Raw genomic sequence first — 24,576 nt, 5'->3', positions numbered from 1 at the left:
GGACAGAAGCATCAAACTTGACTTGAACTTACTTCAAGTATTGAGCTCCCTCTAGTGGTGGCTTCAGGAAGACAGAATTTTAGTCGGAACATATAATTATCTTTGTCGATGCAAAATTGCCCTTCGTGTCCCTCCCCCCTCCTCTGAGTAAAATCTGTAGCAGAATTTCTGCAGTAGATACTCAGAGCTCTGCTTACTGTAAGTGAATATATATCATGAGGATATCACTATGATAGACAGACGCTTATGGGTACCTGCCACGCCGCCTCCTGTCCCCGGAGCTGATATCGGAGCTGGTACAGGATGTTGTACACAACAAATGTTGGCCGACTCCAGGTCACATGTAAACGACTCGAGTCTTGCTCAGTGTCCACCATCATCTCGGCCTTCTCTATCACTGGAGTGAATGGCTTCACTATAGACATAACAGAGGATACAATCTATACAAAACTATATACAATAAAGGGGAGGGCAAAGAACACAGCAGTGTGAGGACGAGGCCCCATTGCATCGGAAATCACTACAATCCTGAAATATTAATACAAAACTTGCAGTCCTGCTGCTACTAACAACATACACAAAGCTCCGGTTACACATCTCTTTGGGGACAATACATAGCACTGGCTGCACAGAGCACAGCAGTGTGAGGTCTGATTACACATCTCTTTGGGAACAATACATAACACTGGCTGCAGAGAGCACAGAGCACAGCAGTGTGAGGTCTGACTACACATCTCTCCAGGGACAATACATAACACTGGCTGCAGAGAGCACAGAGCACAGCAGTGTGAGGTCTGATTACACATCTCTCCAGGGACCGTACATAACACTGGCTGCAGAGAGCACAGCAGTGTGAGGTCTGATTATACATCTCTCCAGGGACAATACATAACACTGGCTGCAGGGAGCACAGAGCACAGCAGTGTGAGGTCTGACTACACATCTCTCCAGGGACAATACATAACACTGGCTGCAGAGAGCACAGAGCACAGCAGTGTGAGGTCTGATTACACATCTCTCCAGGAACAATACATAACACTGGCTGCAGAGAGCACAGAGCACAGCAGTTTGAGGTCTGATTATACATCTCTCCAGGGACAATACATAACACTGGCTGCAGGGAGCACAGAGCACAGCAGTGTGAGGTCTGATTACACATCTCTTTGGGAACAATACATAACACTGGCTGCACAGAGCACAGCAGTGTGAGGTCTGATTACACATCTCTCCAGGGACAATACATAGCACTGGCTGCACAGAGCACAGCAGTGTGAGGTCTGATTACACATCTCTTTGGGAACAATACATAACACTGGCTGCAGAGAGCACAGAGCACAGCAGTGTGAGGTCTGATCACACATCTCTTTGGGAACAATACATAACACTGGCTGCAGAGAGCACAGAGCACAGCAGTGTGAGGTCTGATTACACATCTCTCCAGGGACAATACATAACACTGGCTGCAGAGAGAACAGAGCACAGCAGTGTGAGGTCTGATTACACATCTCTTTGGGAACAATACATAACACTGGCTGCAGAGAGCACAGAGCACAGCAGTGTGAGGACACAAGGAGCAGCTACAATTTTGGAATATAAATCCATATTTCACAGACCTGCTGCTGCTAATTGCCTACACAAAGGTCGAGGGACAATACCCAACACTGGCTGCAGTGTATATGGTCAAACCTGCTGACAGGTTCCCTGTAACAAATTTTCATGTGTTTCTTTTTTTACTGTAACTTTAGATCTTAAAATTCTACCCTCTACCTGCAAGTGGTGACCAGCAGCAAATATTAGGAGATGAACCATCTATAAACCTCTTCCCCTTCCCATTCAGAAATCTCATCTATTCGGATCTGTTACTCGATGCCCGGGAGATTAAAGCCCATTCCATAATACCAAAGCCAAGCCCCATAGTGTAAGGGAGAATGCTCCTTACCGACTTCACTGGGCTTCAGAGACACCGGGGGGGAGCGCAGGGTGCCGCCAGGGTGCTGGATCTCCACCCACATGTGATAGATGTACACGCTCCTCACCCTATGGAAGTCACATCGATAGGAGCCGTTCTTGGGCACCTCACAGCTCTTCACCAAGGGGGAGCTGTACTTTATGTCCGTCTCAAACAAATAGTTTAATTCCCTTTAACAAAAATATAACATAAGTTATGGTCAATAATAATATAAGAGGTAGAACTAATAACGGGAGGAGAAGTATCAGCAGTAGCACTAATATCGGGAGGAGGAGTATCAGTGCTAGCACTTATATTAGGAGTAGTAGTATCAGTGGTAGCACCAATACTAAGAGCAGTAGGATCAGTAGTAACATTATTATTAGGATTAGTAGTATCAGCGGTAGCACTAATATTAGGAGTAGTAGGATCAGTAGTAACATTATTATTAGGATTAGTAGTATCAGCGGTAGCACTAATACTAAGAGCAGTAGGATCAGTAGTAACATTATTATTAGGATTAGTAGTATCAGCGGTAGCACCAATACTAAGAGCAGTAGGATCAGTAGTAACATTATTATTAGGATTAGTAGTATCAGCGGTAGCACCAATACTAAGAGCAGTAGGATCAGTAGTAACATTATTATTAGGATTAGTAGTATCAGTGGTAGCACTAATATTAGGAGTAGTAGGATCAGTAGTAACATTATTATTAGGATTAGTAGTATCAGCGGTAGCACTAATATTAGGAGTAGTAGGATCAGTAGTAACATTATTATTAGGATTAGTAGTATCAGCGGTAGCACTAATATTAGGAGTAGTAGGATCAGTAGTAACATTATTATTAGGATTAGTAGTATCAGCGGTAGCACTAATATTAGTAGTAGTAGTATTAGCAGTAGCACTTATATTAAGAGCAGTAGTTTTAGAGGTAATACTAATATTAGGAGCAATTAGAAGCAGAAATATTAGTGGTAGCACCAATACTAAGAGCAGTAGGATCAGTAGTAACATTATTATTAGAATTAGTAGTATCAGCGGTAGCACTAATATTAGGAGTAGTAGGATCAGTAGTAACATTATTATTAGAATTAGTAGTATCAGTGGTAGCACTAATACTAAGAGCAGTAGGATCAGTAGTAACATTATTATTAGGATTAGTAGTATCAGCGGTAGCACTAATATTAGGAGTAGTAGGATCAGTAGTAACATTATTATTAGAATTAGTAGTATCAGTGGTAGCACTAATACTAAGAGCAGTAGGATCAGTAGTAACATTATTATTAGGATTAGTAGTATCAGCGGTAGCACTAATATTAGGAGTAGTAGGATCAGTAGTAACATTATTATTAGGATTAGTAGTATCAGCGGTAGCACTAATATTAGGAGTAGTAGGATCAGTAGTAACATTATTATTAGGATTAGTAGTATCAGCGGTAGCACTAATACTAAGAGCAGTAGGATCAGTAGTAACATTATTATTAGAATTAGTAGTATCAGCGGTAGCACTAATATTAGGAGTAGTAGGATCAGTAGTAACATTATTATTAGGATTAGTAGTATCAGCGGTAGCACTAATATTAGGAGTAGTAGGATCAGTAGTAACATTATTATTAGGATTAGTAGTATCAGCGGTAGCACTAATATTAGGAGTAGTAGGATCAGTAGTAACATTATTATTAGAATTAGTAGTATCAGTGGTAGCACTAATACTAAGAGCAGTAGGATCAGTAGTAACATTATTATTAGGATTAGTAGTATCAGCGGTAGCACTAATATTAGGAATAGTAGGATCAGTAGTAACATTATTATTAGGATTAGTAGTATCAGCGGTAGCACTAATATTAGGAGTAGTAGGATCAGTAGTAACATTATTATTAGAATTAGTAGTATCAGTGGTAGCACTAATACTAAGAGCAGTAGGATCAGTAGTAACATTATTATTAGGATTAGTAGTATCAGCGGTAGCACTAATATTAGGAGTAGTAGGATCAGTAGTAACATTATTATTAGGATTAGTAGTATCAGCGGTAGCACTAATATTAGGAGTAGTAGGATCAGTAGTAACATTATTATTAGAATTAGTAGTATCAGTGGTAGCACTAATACTAAGAGCAGTAGGATCAGTAGTAACATTATTATTAGGATTAGTAGTATCAGCGGTAGCACTAATATTAGGAGTAGTAGGATCAGTAGTAACATTATTATTAGGATTAGTAGTATCAGCGGTAGCACTAATATTAGGAGTAGTAGGATCAGTAGTAACATTATTATTAGGATTAGTAGTATCAGCGGTAGCACTAATATATGTAGTAGGATCAGTAGTAACATTATTATTAGGATTAGTAGTATCAGCGGTAGCACTAATACTAAGAGCAGTAGGATCAGTAGTAACATTATTATTAGGATTAGTAGTATCAGCGGTAGCACTAATATTAGGAGTAGTAGGATCAGTAGTAACATTATTATTAGAATTAGTAGTATCAGTGGTAGCACTAATACTAAGAGCAGTAGGATCAGTAGTAACATTATTATTAGAATTAGTAGTATCAGCGGTAGCACTAATATTAGGAGTAGTAGGATCAGTAGTAACATTATTATTAGGATTAGTAGTATCAGCGGTAGCACTAATATTAGGAGTAGTAGGATCAATAGTAACATTATTATTAGGATTAGTAGTATCAGCGGTAGCACTAATATTAGGAGTAGTAGGATCAGTAGTAACATTATTATTAGGATTAGTAGTATCAGCGGTAGCACTAATATTAGGAGTAGTAGGATCAGTAGTAACATTATTATTAGGATTAGTAGTATCAGCGGTAGCACTAATATTAGGAGTAGTAGGATCAGTAGTAACATTATTATTAGGATTAGTAGTATCAGCGGTAGCACTAATATTAGGAGTAGTAGGATCAGTAGTAACATTATTATTAGGATTAGTAGTATCAGCGGTAGCACTAATACTAAGAGCAGTAGGATCAGTAGTAACATTATTATTAGGATTAGTAGTATCAGCGGTAGCACTAATATTAGGAATAGTAGGATCAGTAGTAACATTATTATTAGGATTAGTAGTATCAGCGGTAGCACTAATATTAGGAGTAGTAGGATCAGTAGTAACATTATTATTAGAATTAGTAGTATCAGTGGTAGCACTAATACTAAGAGCAGTAGGATCAGTAGTAACATTATTATTAGAATTAGTAGTATCAGCGGTAGCACTAATATTAGGAGTAGTAGGATCAGTAGTAACATTATTATTAGGATTAGTAGTATCAGCGGTAGCACTAATATTAGGAGTAGTAGGATCAATAGTAACATTATTATTAGGATTAGTAGTATCAGCGGTAGCACTAATATTAGGAGTAGTAGGATCAGTAGTAACATTATTATTAGGATTAGTAGTATCAGCGGTAGCACTAATATTAGGAGTAGTAGGATCAGTAGTAACATTATTATTAGGATTAGTAGTATCAGCGGTAGCACTAATATTAGGAGTAGTAGGATCAGTAGTAACATTATTATTAGGATTAGTAGTATCAGCGGTAGCACTAATATTAGGAGTAGTAGGATCAGTAGTAACATTATTATTAGGATTAGTAGTATCAGCGGTAGCACCAATACTAAGAGCAGTAGGATCAGTAGTAACATTATTAGGATTAGTAGTATCAGTGGTAGCACTAATACTAAGAGCAGTAGGATCAGTAGTAACATTATTATTAGGATTAGTAGTATCAGCGGTAGCACTAATACTAAGAGCAGTAGGATCAGTAGTAACATTATTATTAGGATTAGTAGTATCAGCGGTAGCACCAATACTAAGAGCAGTAGGATCAGTAGTAACATTATTATTAGGATTAGTAGTATCAGCGGTAGCACCAATACTAAGAGTAGTAGTATCAGTGGTAACATTATTATTAGGATTAGTAGTATCAGCGGTAGCACTAATATTAGTAGTAGTAGTATTAGCAGTAGCACTTATATTAAGAGCAGTAGTTTTAGAGGTAACACTAATATTAGGAGCAATTAGAAGCAGAAATATTAGTGGTAGCACCAATACTAAGAGCAGTAGGATCAGTAGTAACATTATTATTAGAATTAGTAGTATCAGCGGTAGCACTAATATTAGGAGTAGTAGGATCAGTAGTAACATTATTATTAGGATTAGTAGTATCAGCGGTAGCACTAATATTAGTAGTAGTAGTATTAGCAGTAGCACTTATATTAAGAGCAGTAGTTTTAGAGGTAACACTAATATTAGGAGCAATTAGAAGCAGAAATATTAGTGGTAGCACCAATACTAAGAGCAGTAGGATCATTAGTAACATAATTATTAGGATTAGTAGTATCAGCAGTAGCACTAATATTAGAAGGAGGAGTATCAGTCCTGGTAGTCAGATAATTAGTATTAGAATATGTGGTAGCACTAGTATTAAGAATAACACAATAGTATCAGCTATAAAACTAATATTAGAGGTAGTAGTAGAAGCATTAGCTTTAACACTAATATTAGGAGTATTAGTATCAGCTGTCGCACTGACGTTAGGAGCAGTAGTAGTCGTATGGTGGTCCAGTTTTCACCCCTGGTGGTCAGACCTTTAGTATTGGAGGAGCTTTTCTATACACAAAGGGCACCACTAGGTGGCAGCATAGTCCCAGTCTTCCCAGCCATGGATGACACTTATGGTACTTACTCATAATATCGGAATGTGAGTTTGATGTCCTTAGGGAGAAGGACCTGTTTGGGGGTCCACCAGCAGCTCATATTAGTTATGTCTCCATTGGCTTCACACATTATGTTGATATTAGTGTCTGAAATCATCAGAGAGAAAAGGAGAAAGGTGAAATAAAATGTCATTGGTTGTAGGTAAGCAGCTACAGGGGGCTCAAGAGACCAGGTTAGAAATGGCACATGGGATGGGGGTCATATATCCCAATCTATCAGTCTTACCCCAGGCCCACCCCAGGCAAAACTGTCTGAAATGTCAAAAGTAAATTTGTATAAACCCTGATGAATGTGTGGCTTTCATATTGTCCCAGAGACGTGTAAGGCTGTGTTCACACCTTCTGTCTGGATTGCTTTAAACACACAATCCAGGAGAAACTGGGAGTAGCTCGGCCTGAGCAATGGGTAACGAGGGTCCGGGGTTCTGCATGTAATCAATGTTCTGCTGCCTTGTTATGCACCAGGGCTGGGGGGGATCAGATACCTCCGCGCCCACCTATAACTAACCCCCTACTAATGCAGTGCCCATCGTACCTACCTATGGCGTAGATTTCTGCATATCGGGGCTGGCACTCGATGCCCTTGATACAGCAGACCAGAGCATCAATGTTAAACTTCCCCTTTGGCGTTGTCATGTTTAGATTGTCGATGGTGATTTTTGCAACGTACTGGCTGACGGCGCTGTACTGCCAGGAGGGGTCCGTTCTGGCAAAGTTTAGCCCCCAACTTATGGCCCCAGATGGAACCTTCTTGTTCTGGTCACAGAACATGCAAAAAACGGAGGCGCTGGATCCGCTGCTGACCACGACTCTCTGCGGGAAATAATAACCATCTGTAGGGAGAGGAGCGATGGGATATAACCGGGATGTTGGATATAGAGAGAGAGATCATGATAACTGCTAACATCTGACTAGAAATTAGGAAATGTCTTTAACATTTATAGAAGTTAAATATAAATCTGTGTAAATCCGCCCTAGTCTGTGCCTGAATGGGCGCATGCTATACATAATACCCATGTGCGGAGCAGGAACGCCTCACTTAGCCCCACCCCTAATCTGGTAACCACACCCCCTTGATCCGATAAATTTGGATTACAAGCAGTGTGGAGAGGAATGACTAGGCAGCCTAATGATCACTGCCCATCACTACTATCCTCATCTGACACATCAGCCTCCAGCTCCGAGGGAGAAGTAACAAGCATTATGAGGACAATTTACAGCAATTAATAAAATGTTGATCATAGGTCAAGTCGAGGTGGGAAAGACTATTATTTTTCTGTCACTAAGGAAAATGTATTCCCTGGTCATCATCTAGTGAATGAATCGATCCGGAAAGACTGGGAAAAGCCAGAGAAAGAATACAAAGCAGCTTCAGAAGTCCATGAAGAACTCACTTTCCAAACATTAACTTTCCTGTTGCAAAGTTGGCAAAAATGATGAAACATCTTTCTGAAAGGAAATATACTATTTATTTTTTATGCATTATGATCCAAACATACTGTAGCTGTACTACACTGAAACATATCTTGTTTAATCCCTGAACCAAGTGGTTTTGCTAAAAAAACAAAATTTAGGACGTTGGGAAAGCTGGGTGAAGGTTGGCTAACACATAACACGGAGCTTCCTGAACTGTCCAGAGAGGACTAATCAACCTGAGCTGGATGACTCATTTACAGCGGCTGGGGGATGGTGCAGCGATTGATTACTTCTGCCTGTCAGGGACAACACAGTCATGATGTATGCCGGCTAGGAGCAGGACATAACTAGGGTAAGAAGCACTGGAGCAGCCATAGGAGCGACAGAGGCTCATTATCATAATTTTAAACAAGGTATGTTTCTGCATCAGTGTAGCTACAGCAGTCTAAAGGTATGTTTGTTTCATAATGCATCAAATCAAATGGTAGGTTTCCTTTAATGACATTATGGACTGGAGTCTAATCACAGAAAAAACCCTATGCACCAGCAGTTTCTCAAGTTGCTGTGTCCTCCATCACAGTCACTTCAGGGGTCAGCTGTCAGGGGACCAAGGAGAAGGAAAGATTTCTCCAATCGTCACCAATTAGGAAAATAGGCATAGAATTTCTCTGCGATTCTATAAAACATTCTGCAAGGTCTGAGGTTTTATCCATTATGGAATAAACTGTGAGATGGAGATCATTTTGTGGTCTATCTTTTCAGTCACCTTCACTTTTTGGATCATGGCTGGACCAGATCCTGCAGGTCTTAAATGAAGCAACCAGTGTTGCAATTCAGTGTCAGAAAAGAAGATTTCCAAAGTCTAGACATAAAAAGACACCTCCACTAAAAAGAAGTCCTCACATCAAGAACCTTCCGTCTGATGACACCAGGACCAAAATACTTCTCTTCACAGTAGTCACAGACGTCTGGGTGATCTGAATAGTGACCAGAGGGGGCGCCACAAAATCCAAGATGCTTCACCCCCATCAGCAACCCAATAGTTATACAATCCCTGAGCGAATTTTACTTGAAAGCTTCAATGGAACAAGCGGAGCTGTGGAGTCAGACTTGTGATAAAATGGACCAACTCCACAAGCACGTCATAAATTATTTAAAAAAAAATTCCTTTAAATGTCTGTTCTATTCCTGATTTAGGTCACAGGGGTGCAAAACATTTATTGGTCCAAGGTCCATACTGTCACACTGCTCAACCTTAACCAGCACCATAGATGTACCAACAACCACAGTACAGCACAAAATACCACCCCAACTACTTCTACTTCCTGCGACACACACTGCAGCTTCTCCTCTCCTCCCTGCACTGCACACTGCAGCTTCTCCTCTCCTCCCTGCGCCGCACACTGCAGCTTCTCCTCTCCTCCCTGCACTGCACACTGCAGCTTCTCCTCTCCTCCCTGCACCGCACACTGCAGCTTCTCCTCTCCTCCCTGCACTGCACACTGCAGCTTCTCCTCTCCTCCCTGCACCGCACACTGCAGCTTCTCCTCCCTGCACCACACACTGCAGCTTCTCCTCTCCTCCCTGCACCACACACTGCAGCTTCTCCTCTCCGCCCTGCACTGCACACTGCAGCTTCTCCTCTCCTCCCTGCACCGCACACTGCAGCTTCTCCTCTCCTCCTCCCTGCACCACACTGCAGCTTCTTCTCTCCTCCCTGCACCGCACACTGCAGCTTCTCCTCTCCTCCCTGCACCGCACACTGCAGCTTCTTCTCTCCTCCTCCCTGCACCGCACACTGCAGCTTCTTCTCTCCTCCTCCCTGCACCGCACACTGCAGCTTCTCCTCTCCTCCCTGCACCGCACACTGCAGCTTCTCCTCTCCTCCCTGCACCGCACACTGCAGCTTCTCCTCTCCTCCCTGCACCGCACACTGCAGCATCTCCTCTCCTCCCTGCACCACACACTGCAGCTTCTCCTCTCCTCCCTGCACTGCACACTGCAGCTTCTCCTCTCCTCCCTGCACCTCACACTGCAGCTTCTCCTCCCTGCACCACACACTGCAGCTTCTCCTCTCCTCCCTGCACCGCACACTGCAGCTTCTTCTCTCCTCCTCCCTGCACCGCACACTGCAGCTTCTTCTCTACTTCCTGCACCGCACACTGCAGCTTCTCCTCTCCTCCCTGCACCGCACACTGCAGCTTCTCCTCTCCTCCCTGCACCTCACACTGCAGCTTCTCCTCTCCTCCCTGCACCGCACACTGCAGCTTCTTCTCTCCTCCTCCCTGCACCGCACACTGCAGCTTCTTCTCTCCTCCTCCCTGCACCGCACACTGCAGCTTCTTCTCTACTTCCTGCACCATACACTGCAGCTTCTCCTCTCCTCCCTGCACCGCACACTGCAGCTTCTTCTCTCCTCCTCCCTGCACCGCACACTGCAGCTTCTCCTCTCCTCCCTGCACCGCACACTGCAGCTTCTTCTCTACTTCCTGCACCACACACTTGCGTTCAATATATTCTTCAAGTCCAGGATCCTTATATTCTGTCCTGCACTTTTTACAGCGAGGTTTCTCCAATACCCTAAATTTACAGCAATCAATTCCCGAATCCAGAACCGATTCTCTAATCTGCAGTTTGTTAAGACCTTTTAAGCCCATTGCACCCATGTTACAGCCGCGGCATTGGCAGAGTTGTATCATATAACAAATAGGTGAAGCTGCCACACGCTCCTCGGCGTCCACCTTCATATAACACTGCAGTCGTCACACTCTTGTAGAAGGAGGAGCTGATTTTGGCTTTATCTATCCCGGCCTCGTAATTTATTGCTTGCGAAATCCCAATTGTATGCGCTGCCTGACGACGAGCAGGGAAGAGAAAATTCTTCTTACCGGAATTTTTGTTTCCTGGAGTCCGAAGGTATCGCAAGACTCCATCCCTCTAATAAAAACTTTACTGCTGCTTTATAGTACACGGGGGCTGCTCTCTGTTCCCTCTATATAAGATTGTATACTGTGTGATTGCCTGAAAATCAGTCAATTTATTAGAAGTCTATTGCTCTGTCTATTCCGGTTGTACCTAGAGGGATTAACCCAATTGTATCTTCTGTCTAGAGACTTATTCCCATAAGTAGAATTTTACTTATTTAGTTACCTTGGGATTTAAAGATCATGGGAAGACTCCAGTTACTCCATGGACCTAGTTCAGGAAATTTTCGGCATCGCACCTCAAACACCAGCGGTGAACAGGATTCGGGGACGTCCAGGATGACAAAAGTCTTCTCCACAACTATATGGACTATAGGACTATAGGACTGTAGGGAAATGAAGAGTTAGTTTTTCATAATGAGAAGACCAAATGTGCAGCATTGAAGAGGACAAAATGTGAAGCTACAACCACATGGAATGAACAAGGAAATCGGGAAGAGACAAGAACCAGGGTCTGGAATGGAATTGTATGGACACGGGAGAAGAGAACACGGTCAGGACATCGCTATTGGCATCGCTAGAAGAGAAGTTACTGGGAATTTGAGCAGAAATAGTCTTCTTTCATGTTTTAAGGAGGTAACATCACAAGTCTGTAGGACATAGGTGCGGTCAGAACAAGAAATCCAGTATTGAATGGGCCATCAGGATCAAATGGCTTCCTGTCAGCAGGGAACAAGCCGCTCCAATATGGATTGTAACGGGAGACGCGGACGCTTCCTGCCTCACCCCTGCCCCCGACTGTTCTGCATTGTACAGAGTTTATACTCCCCTTAATTAAAAGACGTTTCCATTTATAAGATTCACATCTGATAATCACGTTATAAACCTCACTCGTCGCCCTTTTCAGTCTCTCCATCGTGACAGGATTGTAATAATGAGGAGGCTCATTCCCCACGGAGCTCGGTGTCACAATCTCAATTAGGCAGAGCAGTAACATATTACTGGAACCTCATTAGGGCGTGAAATGCAGGTATTTACCGGAGGTGAGATCTCCTCTGTGCTGTTCACATAATGTTTCACTTGACATTGGAGCCTCCAGGATCCATCAATGGTCCAGAGAACCTTCAGCTTTCCATCACTGGTTATCTCTGCCCGCAGGTCACCTGGAGGGTCCGGCTTTACTGTGGACAATAAGAATATCATGTATGAGGTACTGCGAGAAAGATGGGGGAGGGACAAGGTGCCTATTATATGATGGTGATTGTAATAGGCAATAAGCTCCTGGTCTTTCATCACATCGGTGGACAATGAGCAAAGGGCAAAGCTCAACCACCTTTTCCGTACTGTGCAGGATCCAAATACTCTGTTTCATTGCAACCAATTGGTAATATCACAAAAGTTGCTTTTTTGCTCATTAATGTACACTTTGCCCTCCATCTTGACAGGAAAAAAAACAGATGGAGATATTTTTGCTAATTTATACAACAAGAAAAACTGAAATATCACATGGTCATAAGTATTCAGAGCCTTTGCTCATATTTAACTCACATTTCCTCCTTGAGATGATTCTACTCCTTTATTGGAGTCCAGTTGTGTTTAATTAAACTGATTGGACTTGATTAGGAAAGGCACACACATGTCTACAGTATATAAGAGCTCACAGCGCATGCCAGAGCAAATGAGAATCATGAGGTCTAAGGAACTGCCCAAGGAGCTCAGAGACAGAATTGTGGCAAGGCACAGATCTGGCCAAGGCTACAAAAGAATTTCTGTATCAATCAAGGTCCCTAAGAGCACAGTGGCCTCTGTAATCCTTAAATGGAAGAAGGTTGGGATGACCACAACTTGGCTGTCCAGCCAAACTAAGCAATTGTGGGAGGAGCGCTTTGGTGAGAGAGGTAAGCAAGATCACTGTGGCTGAGCTCTGGAGATGCAGGAGGGAGATGGGAGTCACCTATCACTGTAGCCTCCAGCAGTCAGGGCTTTATGGCAGAGTCTGGAAGCTTCTCCTCAGTTGAAGACACATGAAAGCCGCATACAGTACACAAAACACATGAAGGACCCCGGACTATGAGGAATAAGATTCTCTGCTCTGATGAGATGAAGATTCCCCAGGGGCTGAATACTCATCACCGGGGGCTGAATACTTATCACCGGGGGCTGAATACTCATCACCAGGGGCTGAATACACATCACCAGGGGCTGAATACTTATCACCAGGGCTGAATACTTATCACCAGGGGCTGAATACACATCACCAGGAGCTGATTACTTATCACCGGGGGGCGAACACTTATCACCGGGGGCTGAATACTCATCATCGGGGGCCAGATAAGAGTAGTAGTACTATGTTATGCCCATATATACAGGATAGGAGTAGTAGTACTGTGCCCATATATACAGGATAGGAGTAGTAGTACTGTGCTGTCCCCATATATACAGGATAGGAGTAGTAGTACTGTCCAGTGTCTACATATACAGGATAGGAGTAGTAGTACTGTGCTCTGCCCATATATACAGGATAGGAGTAGTAGTACTGTGCTGTGCCCATATATACAGGATAGGAGTAGTAGTACTGTGCTGTGCCCATATATACAGGATAGGAGTAGTAGTACTGTGCTGTGCCCATATATACAGGATAGGAGTAGAAGTACTGTGCTGTGCCCATATATACAGGATAGGAGTAGTAGTACTGTGCTGTGCCCATATATACAGGATAGGAGTAGTAGTACTGTGCTGTGCCCATATATACAGGATAGGAGTAGTAGTACTGTGCTGCGCCCATATATACAGGATAGGAGTAGTAGTACTGTGCTGCGCCCATATATACAGGATAGGAGTAGTAGTACTGTGCTGTGCCCATCGTGCAGAGTAATAGTGCTGTGCCCATACTGAACATACCAGATAGTCAGCAGACTCTCACAGTTCGCATACATTGGCGCACAGTTATTACTAGTGCGGCGGTGTGTATTGTGCGCAGTTTGCCTCACTATCGTGCTGAGAATTAATAAAGACCGGAGCAAGGTTTTCTTTAAACTGGCGCTCCCTGCAGGCAACTGCTTAAATTGAGGTCAGCAGTTTTTTCTGGTGCAATCAGTTTAATGGGTGTGCAGCACAATTATGCTGGACTTGCCCCTTTTAGTGCACAATTGTGTACTATACTGTGCCATAAACTGCACTATGCACCCGCGACACACTTCATAAGTACAATGCGAGCAGCTTACACATGTATTTATGTACAGTCTACACCACAATACTGGTGCACATTGCTTGATAAATGGGCGCCACTGACTTTTATCTGCATCCTCAGGAGTGCGAGCTGCACCAATGCACCAAGTCTCCCCCGCCATCCAGTTCTAGGCTGGACTCACACAGCTGCCTTTAGTCATTGTAATCTTATGGTTTTGCCATGAAATCCTTAGCGTGCTGTCACGCACTGCGTTCTTCGTCAGCTTTTGCCATGTTTTTTGCATGTTTACCGTGCGTTTGCTTGGTTTGAATTTCTTTATTTGTGGAAGTTTAAGCAGCTGTGAAAATTCATTTCAGGAATTCAGGATTCAAACCGGCCAAAACGCAGGGTGAACACGAAAAAACGCACCAAGAACGGAACAACTCACAGTGAGACTGCACCTTACAGCTACCAACTCTCATGTGGGAAGTACAAGGTCTGTATAGGTTTCCAGCCATACATGTTCTCAACAAGAAGAGAACTTGAAAATATGAAACAAGTGAAACAATGGGGCAAATTTACTTACCCGGCCCATTCGCGATCCAGCGGCGCGTTCTCTGCTCTGGATTCGGGTCCGGACGGGATTTAAGAAGGTAGTTCCTCCGCCGTCCACCAGGTGGCGCTGCTGCGCTGAAAGTCATCTCATCGCGCCGGAATGCACCACCTTGGACCAGGTGAAGGTAAGCGCTCCCCAAGCAACACTTTTTCGGGTTTTAAATGCGGCGGTTTTTCCGAATACGTCGGGTTTTCGTTCGGCCACGCCCCCCGATTTCTGTCGCGCGCATGCCGGCGCCGATGCGCCACAATCCGATCGCGTGCGCCACAATCCCGGGGCAATTCAGGTACAATCGGCGCAAATCGGAAATATTCGGGTAACGCGTCGGGAAAACGCGAATCGGGCCCTTAGTAAATGAAACCAATGTATTCATTCTAATGTCATTATTTCCATATCTCTTTAGTAAACATTGCGCTATAATAGTGGTTGGAAATGGATGCCCCATGATATCCCATGCGCTATATCATTGAGGATAGATGGTAAGACTGGAGCAATATTCTGCTTCCCTTGCACCATTCATAATCACTGTGTGTGAACAGAGCTCTACATTGATCACTGAGGATATTGATCTGAGCCCGCGGGTGAGATATGAGCGCCTCCTGCTGCCAGTGATAACTCATTACATGAAGCCCATCAGGATTCCAGGGAAGTGTCCGCTCCAGAGGTTGGAGGGTCTGGGGAGACCGCGGCAATTATCACTAATGGTAATATTCATCAACGTCTCCAGCAGCCAACACCACGAATTACAGACAACAACACAATTACTGCGATTGTGATTTCTTCGCCACCGAGGGGGAACACGTTGGGAACATATGGATCGCTGAAGGTTGTGTTACTAAATGTAGAGAATAAAGTCACATTCATAGGAACTTAAGGGAATTATTGGCTAAAATAGATAGATAGATAGATAGATAGATAGATAGATAGATATGAGATAGATAGATAGATAGATAGATAGATATGAGATAGATAGATAGGAGATAGATAGATAGATAGATAGATAGATAGGAGATAGATAGATAGATAGATAGGAGATAGATAGATAGATAGATAGATAGATAGGAGATAGATAGATAGATAGATAGATAGGAGATAGATAGATAGATAGATAGATAGATAGATAGGAGATAGATAGATAGATAGATATGAGATAGATAGATAGATAGATAGATATGAGATAGATAGATAGGAGATAGATAGATAGATAGATAGATAGATAGATAGATAGATAGATAGGAGATAGATAGATAGATAGATATGAGATAGATAGATAGATAGATATGAGATAGATAGATGATAGATAGATAGATAGATAGATAGATAGATAGATAGATAGATAGGAGATAGATATGAGATAGACAGATGATAGATAGATAGATAGATAGATAGATAGATAGATAGATAGGAGATAGATAGATAGATAGGAGATAGATAGATAGATAGATAGATAGATAGGAGATAGATAGAGAGAGAGAGAGAGAGATAGATAGATAGATAGATAGATAGGAGATAGATAGATAGATAGATAGATAGATAGGAGATAGATAGATAGGAGATAGATAGATAGATAGATAGATAGATAGGAGATAGATAGATAGATAGATATGAGATAGATAGATAGATAGATAAATATGAGATAGATAGGATATAGAAAGATAGGAGATAGATAGATAGATATGAGATAGATAGATAGATAGATAGATATGAGATAGATAGGATATAGATAGATAGATAGATAGATAGATAGATAGATAGATAGATAGGAGATAGATAGAGAGAGAGAGAGAGAGATAGATAGATAGATAGATAGATAGGAGATAGATAGATAGATAGATAGATAGATAGGAGATAGATAGATAGGAGATAGATAGATAGATAGATAGATAGATAGGAGATAGATAGATAGATAGATATGAGATAGATAGATAGATAGATAAATATGAGATAGATAGGATATAGAAAGATAGGAGATAGATAGATAGATATGAGATAGATAGATAGATAGATAGATATGAGATAGATAGGAGATAGATAGATAGATAGATAGATAGATAGATAGATAGATAGATAGGAGATATACATATAGATATTAGATAGAGATAATATAGATATCAACTTGCACATTAATCTGTCTCTCAGCATTGAGTAGAGGATTAATTATTTGGAGAAAGGGAAATCTATAACTGTCTCTGGATGTGATGAATGTTCCCCTCTAATAGAGAGAAGATCTCTGGATAATCCGGCTCTGGTGACAATGACATGTGCAGTGATTGTGCTGTGTCCGTCCCTCTATGGATTCTGTACTTTGGTGTCACTTACTAATAGCAGCGGCTCGCAGCAGTATGGGAGGGGAGCGCAGAGATGTGACAGGGGTGACAATTTCCATCCACAGGAGATAGGAGTCATTGTAAGCGGCAGGAGAGAGGTGGCACCGACAGCGATCAGCTCCGCCGCACCGGCAATCAGCTCCAATTTCATCTTCATCCTTGTCATTCCTAGATAAATGTAAAGGAAATTTCTGAATGTTCTATACAGAATGATGTGTGATTAGTGAGACATCACCGCAGCTATCAGATTAATGGGATTTATATGTAATGAGCCATTAACATAAGTGACGGCCTCATGAACCTCCTCCTGTGCTAAAAAGTGATCATCTGTGCTCCAAAGAAAGATCTAGAGCAAAATATATCATTTCTTATACTCCATTCACATCCAAAGCTGCATTTCTGCTAGCTCTCAGGTTACAGGCATCTCTGCTATCATATCACACTACAGATATTCTAGAACTTTGGGTGGGATTTATCATACATCTATCTATCTATCTATCTATCTATCTATCTATCTATCTATCTATCTATCTATCTATCTCATATCTATCTCCTATCTATCTATCTATCTCCTATCTATCTATCTATCTATCTATCTCCTATCTATCTATCTATCTATCTATCTATCTATCTCATATCTATCTCCTATCTATCTATCTATCTCCTATCTATCTATCTATCTATCTATCTATCTCCTATCTATCTATCTATCTATCTATCTATCTATCTCCTATCTATCTTTCTTTCTATCTATCTCCTATCTATCTCATATCTATCTATCTATCTATCTATCTATCTATCTATCTCATATCTATCTATCTATCTCCTATCTATCTCATATCTATCTATCTATCTATCTATCTATCTCCTATCCATCTCCTATCTATCTATCTATCTATCTATCTATCTATCTATCTATCTCATATCTATCTCCTATCTATCTCCTATCTATCTCATATCTATCTATCTATCTATCTATCTATCTATCTATCTATCTATCTCCTATCTATCTATCTATCTATCTATCTATCAATCTATCTATCTATCTATCTTTCTATCTATCTATCTATCTATCTCCTATCTATCTATCTATCTTCTATCTATCTATCTTCTATCTATCTATCTATCTATCTATCTATCTATCTATCTATCTATCTATCTATCTTCTATATATCTATCTATCTATCTCATATCTATCTTTCTCATATCTATCTATCTATCTATCTATCTATCTATCTATCTCCTATCTATATATCTATCTCCTATCTATCTATCTATCTATCTATCTCATATCTATCTATCTCCTATCTATCTATCTATCTATCTATCTATCTATCTATCTATCTATCTCCTATCCATCTCCTATCTATCTATCTATCTATCTATCTATCTATCTATCTATCGATCTCCTATCTATCTATCTATCTATCTATCCATCTATCTATCTATCTATCTCATATCTATCTCATATCTTTCTCCTATCTATCTCTCTATCTATCTCCTATCTATCTATCTATCTATCTATCTCCTATCTATCTCCTATCTATCTATCTATCTATCTATCTCCTATCTATCTATCTATCTATCTATCTCCTATCTATCTATCTCCTATCTATCTATCTATCTGTAGTTCAGCCTCTTTTATCCCACAGTCATGTGTCTCAATTCAATACAATTATAACAAATGGTCCCATGAATGTCCTGGATGTAGATGGGATTTGCTGGCACTACAAGAAGGATGTGTAAACTCTGGCAAAAAAAAGGTTGCAAAATTTTTCCCACCCTTTCTTTTTTAAAGAGCATTGCATAGCATAGAGCCCTCAGGGGGGAATCCTCCTGCTGCACACATGGAGCAGTATTTGTACTAGGAGACGCTTTTCTTGGAAATATTCTGGAATCTTGGCGTGGTGGATACGAGTCGTTTGCAGTCGCTCCGTTAAATGGACAATGCTCTGTTTTGAATCTGTCCTGATCCCCTGCAAGGAGACACGCTGTTCCTTTTGGCTAAACTTTCATGTTCTGTGTCCATGTGCTCCACAGATTGAATCTATTCTCCTCGTGGCTCGGATATTATGTGCACTCAAAAACAATAAAAAATTAACAAAAACAACAATGTAGGAATCGGACCACCGCGGAGCACAGTGTTACTACAAGGGGATCACAGATAGCTCAGGATTGGAGGACTGCGCTTTATACAGGAAATCAGAATCCATCCTGATAAACCAGGGATATAACTCATAGATCCAGGCACCGGGACTGTGGTATCTTCTTATATTTGTTATCCATGGCCTCCTATCATTTAAAATCAACTTTTAAAATTATGCTAATGTGGGGGTTGTTACCAGAGCCCCTCCTTGCTGCAGCTGCACAAGTTTTTACACTGTGCAAGAGCGCTTCCTCCCTCCCAGTGTAAAAGATTACAGCAGGCAGAGGGAAGTGCTGAGGGCTACACACTGTAACAGTCTGTGAAGCTACAGCACAGAGTGGCTCTGGTAACACCCCATAGCACTTCAGGCTCATTAACATTATTTTAGCAGTTGATTTTAGTAGAAAGGTGGCCATGGACAACAAATAAAAGAAGATACCACAGTCCCGGTGCCTGGATCTAGGAGTTGGTGTCCCTGATGTCCCTGGTTTATCAGGATTAATATTTGATCAGTTTCCAGTAAATAATTTGCCATGCTTGGTGCAGCGCTGCGTAATCTGTGTGCGCTATATATAAATAAAGAATTATTATTATAAATAACTTGATTCAATGTTTCTAACTTTTATTGGGGATCCTAATGCCTCCATCTTGTTAGGCCCATGCAAATAGTTTATTTGACACATTTAAAATCTGCAATTGGTTGCTAAAGGCAACTCCACATAATAACTGAGCCAAACAATTCCCCAAATTAATGGGATGATTTATAATATGACATCACACACTGTAGCACATACACACTCACCTCTGATAATAAAGATGAAGCATGTACTGCATGAACCCGTCTTGTGTCACATGATGTGTCTCGCAGGTGATCCCGGTTGTGTTTTCTCCCGTGAAGCATTGCAACTTCCATGTGTGATCTGTCATGTGAGGATATACACGTTATATGTAAAGGCAATTCATGTGAGCAATATAGACTTCAGTGTACCCCAGTGCTTTTACTGGGTGACTAGTTCACTCAGTCTGATCCTAGAGTGAATTCTGCACTCACTATTCTTCTGTGTACATACATGACATTACTTATCCTGTACTGATCCTGAGTTACATCCTGTATTATACTCCAGAGCTGCACTCACTATTCTGCTGCTGGGGCAGCCACTGTGTACGTACATGACATTACTTATCCTGTACTGATCCTGAGTTACACCCTGTATTATACTCCAGAGCTGCACTCACTATTCTGCTGCTGGTGCAGTCACTGTGTACATACATGACATTACTTATCCTGTACTGATCCTGAGTTACATCCTGTATTATACTCCAGAGCTGCACTCACTATTCTGCTGCTGGTGCAGTCACTGTGTACATACAGGACATTACTTATCCTGTACTGATCCTGAGTTACATCCTGTACTACACCACAGAGCTGCACTCACTATTCTGCTGCTGGTGCAGTCACTGTGCACATACATGACATTACTTATCCTGTACTGGTCCTGAGTTACATCCTGTATTATACCCCAGAGCTGCACTCACTATTCTGCTGCTGGTGCAGTCACTGTGTACATACATGACATTACTTATCCTGTACTGATCCTGAGTTACATCCTGTATTATACCCCATAGCTGCACTCACTATTCTGCTGCTGGTGCAGTCACTGTGTACATACATGACATTACTTATCCTGTACTGATCCTGAGTTACATCCTGTATTATACCCCAGAGCTGCACTCACTATTCTGCTGCTGGTGCTGTCACTGTGTACATACATGACATTACATATCCTGTACTGATCCTGAGTTACATCCTGTATTATACTCCAGTGCTGCACTCACTATTCTTCTGCTGGTGGAGCATGCATCTCCGGATAAGTTCATCCTACATCCACGCTGCTTTATAGTAAAATACCACACACCTACTAGAAGTGAATCTGCAGGGAAACTAATCTTCTTGATCTCTTCATAGTCTTCTACAATAGTGTCAGCATCGTGTTCCTTCCTTTTCCAGAGGCACAGGACGCTGTATTCTCCGGTCTTGATACATGAGAAGTTCCTCCTCTGCGGAGCTTCGTGCTGCTCTGCCACTAGACCTTCCAGCGGAGGATGATCTGATGATGCATTGGTCAGCAGGTAGGAGAGATAGAGCCCTGACGGAGGGAGGACGTGCACCTCGGGTGATACTATGTATAGTGTCAGACATTCTAGATAAAAACAAATGTAACAGTAACTTTACATGTGATTAGAGGCTAAAACTGAAATCTCCAAGTAACAAATGTGTGAGACTCCCAGAGTATATTCTCCTGACACACTGTGACGCACACCCAGGGAATATCACTAGACAAACAATCCATCAATATATAGATCCAGCGGTTTATGAGTGTGATGGAGGGTGATTGTGTATTGTTCATGTCACATGATTATGACATAATGGCTCCGCTAATCACACACTTTACACTCAGAGATGTCGCCCGAGCCAACAAGCAGCCGATCAATTTATCAATTCAAAGAGATTAAATCTTATTAACGCCACCGCATCCCCCTATAAGTAATATCCAGGGCTGTGACTTTCCCCAATTTATTCATTAGAAATATTTGCAGAAAATGTACAATGATGGGGATTGTAGTCCTGCGCCAATATTATACAGCACAGCATGATGTATATGTAGCAGAATATAGATGAAGCTGCAGAAATGGATAGTAATAGGGCTCCTTCACATTGTTCACATCGTGATTCTCACTGAAACCTTACTGACCCATTGGGGGTCATTTACTAAGGGCCCGAATCGCGTTTTTCCGACGGGTTGTCCGAAAATTTTCGATTTGCGGCGATTTTCCCTGAATTGCCCCGGGATTTGGGCGCACGCGATCGGATTGTGCCGCATCGGCGCCGGCATGCACGCGACGGAAATCTGGGGGCGTGGCCGCATAAAAACCCGACGGATTCAGAAAAACCGCCGCATTTTTAAAAAAAAATGTGTCGCTTGACACGCACTTACCTGCACCCAGCGTAGGACGGTGAACTTCAGTGCGTTCCGACGAACTTCAGCGCAGCATCGACACCTGGTGGACATCGGGGGAACTACATTAGTGAATCGCCGTAAGACCTGAATCCTCCACACAGAACGCGCTGCTGGATCGCGAATGGACCGGGTAAGTAAATCTGCCCCATTGTTTTCTATAAAATGTACAATCCTATTTTTTTCACACATGTGCATCACAGAAGGCAATAGAAGTCTATGGGTCCACAAAAAACCTGAGGACTGATCATTTTTTGTTCACGAATGAGCCTGGGGAACCAGCTGTTAGGGTTTTTTAAGCAAATGTTAAACCTTCAGGTTTTTTGTAGACATGAAAATAAAATGGAAAAAAAAAAAGACATAAAGCCCCATGCACACAACCATCTGCTCGCCTGGGCCTTACCCCAAGCAGAGCATCCAGTCAGGTGGGGAAGGGAGGGGGCTATGTGCTCCTCACCCCTCCCCTAAGCCACAGCGCTGGGTGCCATAGACCTCCATAGGGTCAGTGATACAGCCACAAGTTGTGCAGCCGGATCACCAGCCCCCATACGGTCATGTGCATGTGGCCTACGTGTAGAAAATTGGATGTGGGTAAAACAGAAACAAAACACCATTGATACATAATGGACCCCCAATAGATATAAGAGTGTGAATCCTCTGTAATGTAATAATAATAAGTAAAATCAACAATGAATATGAACATGGAAAGAAACATATGAGATATATGACACATGAATAATAGATAAAAGTATATTAGAAGATAGAAATATGAGATAAATAGACAGATAGGCAGGTAGATAGGCAGGTAGATAGATAAATAGGAGATAGATGGATGTAAGAAAAAAACAGTACTCCAAATAAATCCAACAAAATGTGATCCTTTTTATTCCATACTCAGTGACAGCAAGTAGTGATAGATAGAAGATATGAGATAGATAGATAGATAGGAGATAGATAGATAGATAGATAGAATATATGAGATAGATAGATAGATAGATAGATAGAAGATATGAGATAGATAGATAGATAGGAGATATGAGATAGATAGATAGATAGATAGATAGGAGATAGATAGATAGATGGATAGATAGATAGATAGATAGATAGATAGATAGATGATAGATAGATAGATAGATAGATGATAGATAGGAGATAGATAGTAGATAGATAGATAGATAGATAGATAGATAGATAGATAGATAGATAGGAGATAGATAGATAGATAGGAGATAGATAGATAGATAGATAGATAGGAGATAGATAGATAGATAGATAGATAGATAGGAGATAGATAGATAGATAGATAGATAGATAGATAGATAGATAGATAGGAGATAGATAGATAGATAGATAGATAGATAGATAGATAGTAGATAGATAGATAGATAGATAGATAGATAGATAGATAGATAGGAGATAGATAGATAGATAGATAGATAGATAGATAGATAGAAGATAGATAGATAGATAGATAGATAGATAGGAGATAGATAGATAGATAGGGGATAGATAGATAGATAGATAGATAGATAGATAGATGATAGATAGGAGATAGATAGATAGATAGATAGATAGATAGATAGATAGATAGATACGGTAGATACGGTAGATAGGAGATAGATAGATATGAGATAGATACTGTAGATAGGAGATATATAGATGGATAGATGGATAGATAGATAGATAGATAGATAGATAGATAGATAGATAGGAGATAGATAGATAGATAGATAGATAGGAGATAGATAGATAGATAGGAGATAGATAGATAGATAGGAGATAGATAGATAGATAGATAGATAGATAGATAGGAGATAGATAGATAGATAGATAGATAGATAGATAGATAGATAGGAGATAGATAGATAGATAGATAGGAGATAGATAGATAGATAGATAGATAGATAGGAGATAGATAGATATGAGATAGATAGGAGATAGATAGATAGATAGATAGATAGGAGATAGATAGATAGATAGATAGGAGATAGATAGATATGAGATAGGTTATGGATATAATAGATTTATAGTTATAGACATGAAATAAATGATAATGGTAGATATGTAAGAGGGATAAGGTAGCTCAAGTAACTAGATAAATATATAGAAACAATCTGAATAGCCCAATACATATGGGGTCCACATGATAGATGATATGTAGATAGATAGATAAAATGTGTATATGAAAGAGAAAAATGCAAAAGAAGGAATGATACATTGATGGCAGATGATTAGATATTAGAAGATACATATATTAGAATGTAAACGGTGGGTAAGTAGATATAGAT

At 41.0% G+C, this 24,576-nt stretch overlaps 2 protein-coding genes across 7 annotated transcripts in view; one reads left to right on the top strand and one right to left on the bottom strand.

Annotated features, from left to right (window-relative positions):
- Nucleotides 1-24,576, top strand: part of LOC140104207 (uncharacterized) — a 540,921-nt gene that overhangs the window by 438,172 nt on the left and 78,173 nt on the right. For 2 of the 3 annotated variants that reach the window (XR_011850264.1, XR_011850267.1), the window contains one exon: nucleotides 21,280-21,401. The gene's annotated coding sequence lies outside the window, so the exon portion shown is untranslated. Of the gene's footprint in view, nucleotides 1-21,279; nucleotides 21,423-24,576 lie in introns of those variants that run through there. The other variant, XR_011850265.1, reaches the window with a different exon arrangement.
- The window catches only part of LEPR (leptin receptor), a 91,478-nt gene that overhangs the window by 20,618 nt on the left and 46,284 nt on the right, over nucleotides 1-24,576 (bottom strand). For all 4 annotated transcript variants that reach the window (XM_072127616.1, XM_072127615.1, XM_072127613.1 and 1 more), the window contains 9 exons: nucleotides 21,188-21,472; nucleotides 20,074-20,191; nucleotides 17,118-17,293; nucleotides 12,052-12,194; nucleotides 11,240-11,399; nucleotides 7,213-7,506; nucleotides 6,643-6,760; nucleotides 1,940-2,139; nucleotides 255-415 (listed from right to left, as the gene is read on the bottom strand). In XM_072127616.1, coding sequence (XP_071983717.1) covers nucleotides 255-415; nucleotides 1,940-2,139; nucleotides 6,643-6,760; nucleotides 7,213-7,506; nucleotides 11,240-11,399; nucleotides 12,052-12,194; nucleotides 17,118-17,293; nucleotides 20,074-20,191; nucleotides 21,188-21,472 — 1,655 coding nt within the window. The remainder of the gene's footprint in view (nucleotides 1-254; nucleotides 416-1,939; nucleotides 2,140-6,642; nucleotides 6,761-7,212; nucleotides 7,507-11,239; nucleotides 11,400-12,051; nucleotides 12,195-17,117; nucleotides 17,294-20,073; nucleotides 20,192-21,187; nucleotides 21,473-24,576) is intronic.

Source organism: Engystomops pustulosus, chromosome 10 (genome assembly GCF_040894005.1).
Source record: "Engystomops pustulosus chromosome 10, aEngPut4.maternal, whole genome shotgun sequence".
Classification (NCBI taxonomy): domain Eukaryota; kingdom Metazoa; phylum Chordata; class Amphibia; order Anura; family Leptodactylidae; genus Engystomops; species Engystomops pustulosus.
The sequence above is the reverse complement of the archived record's forward strand: the minus strand, read 5'-3'. Positions and strand labels throughout refer to the sequence as shown.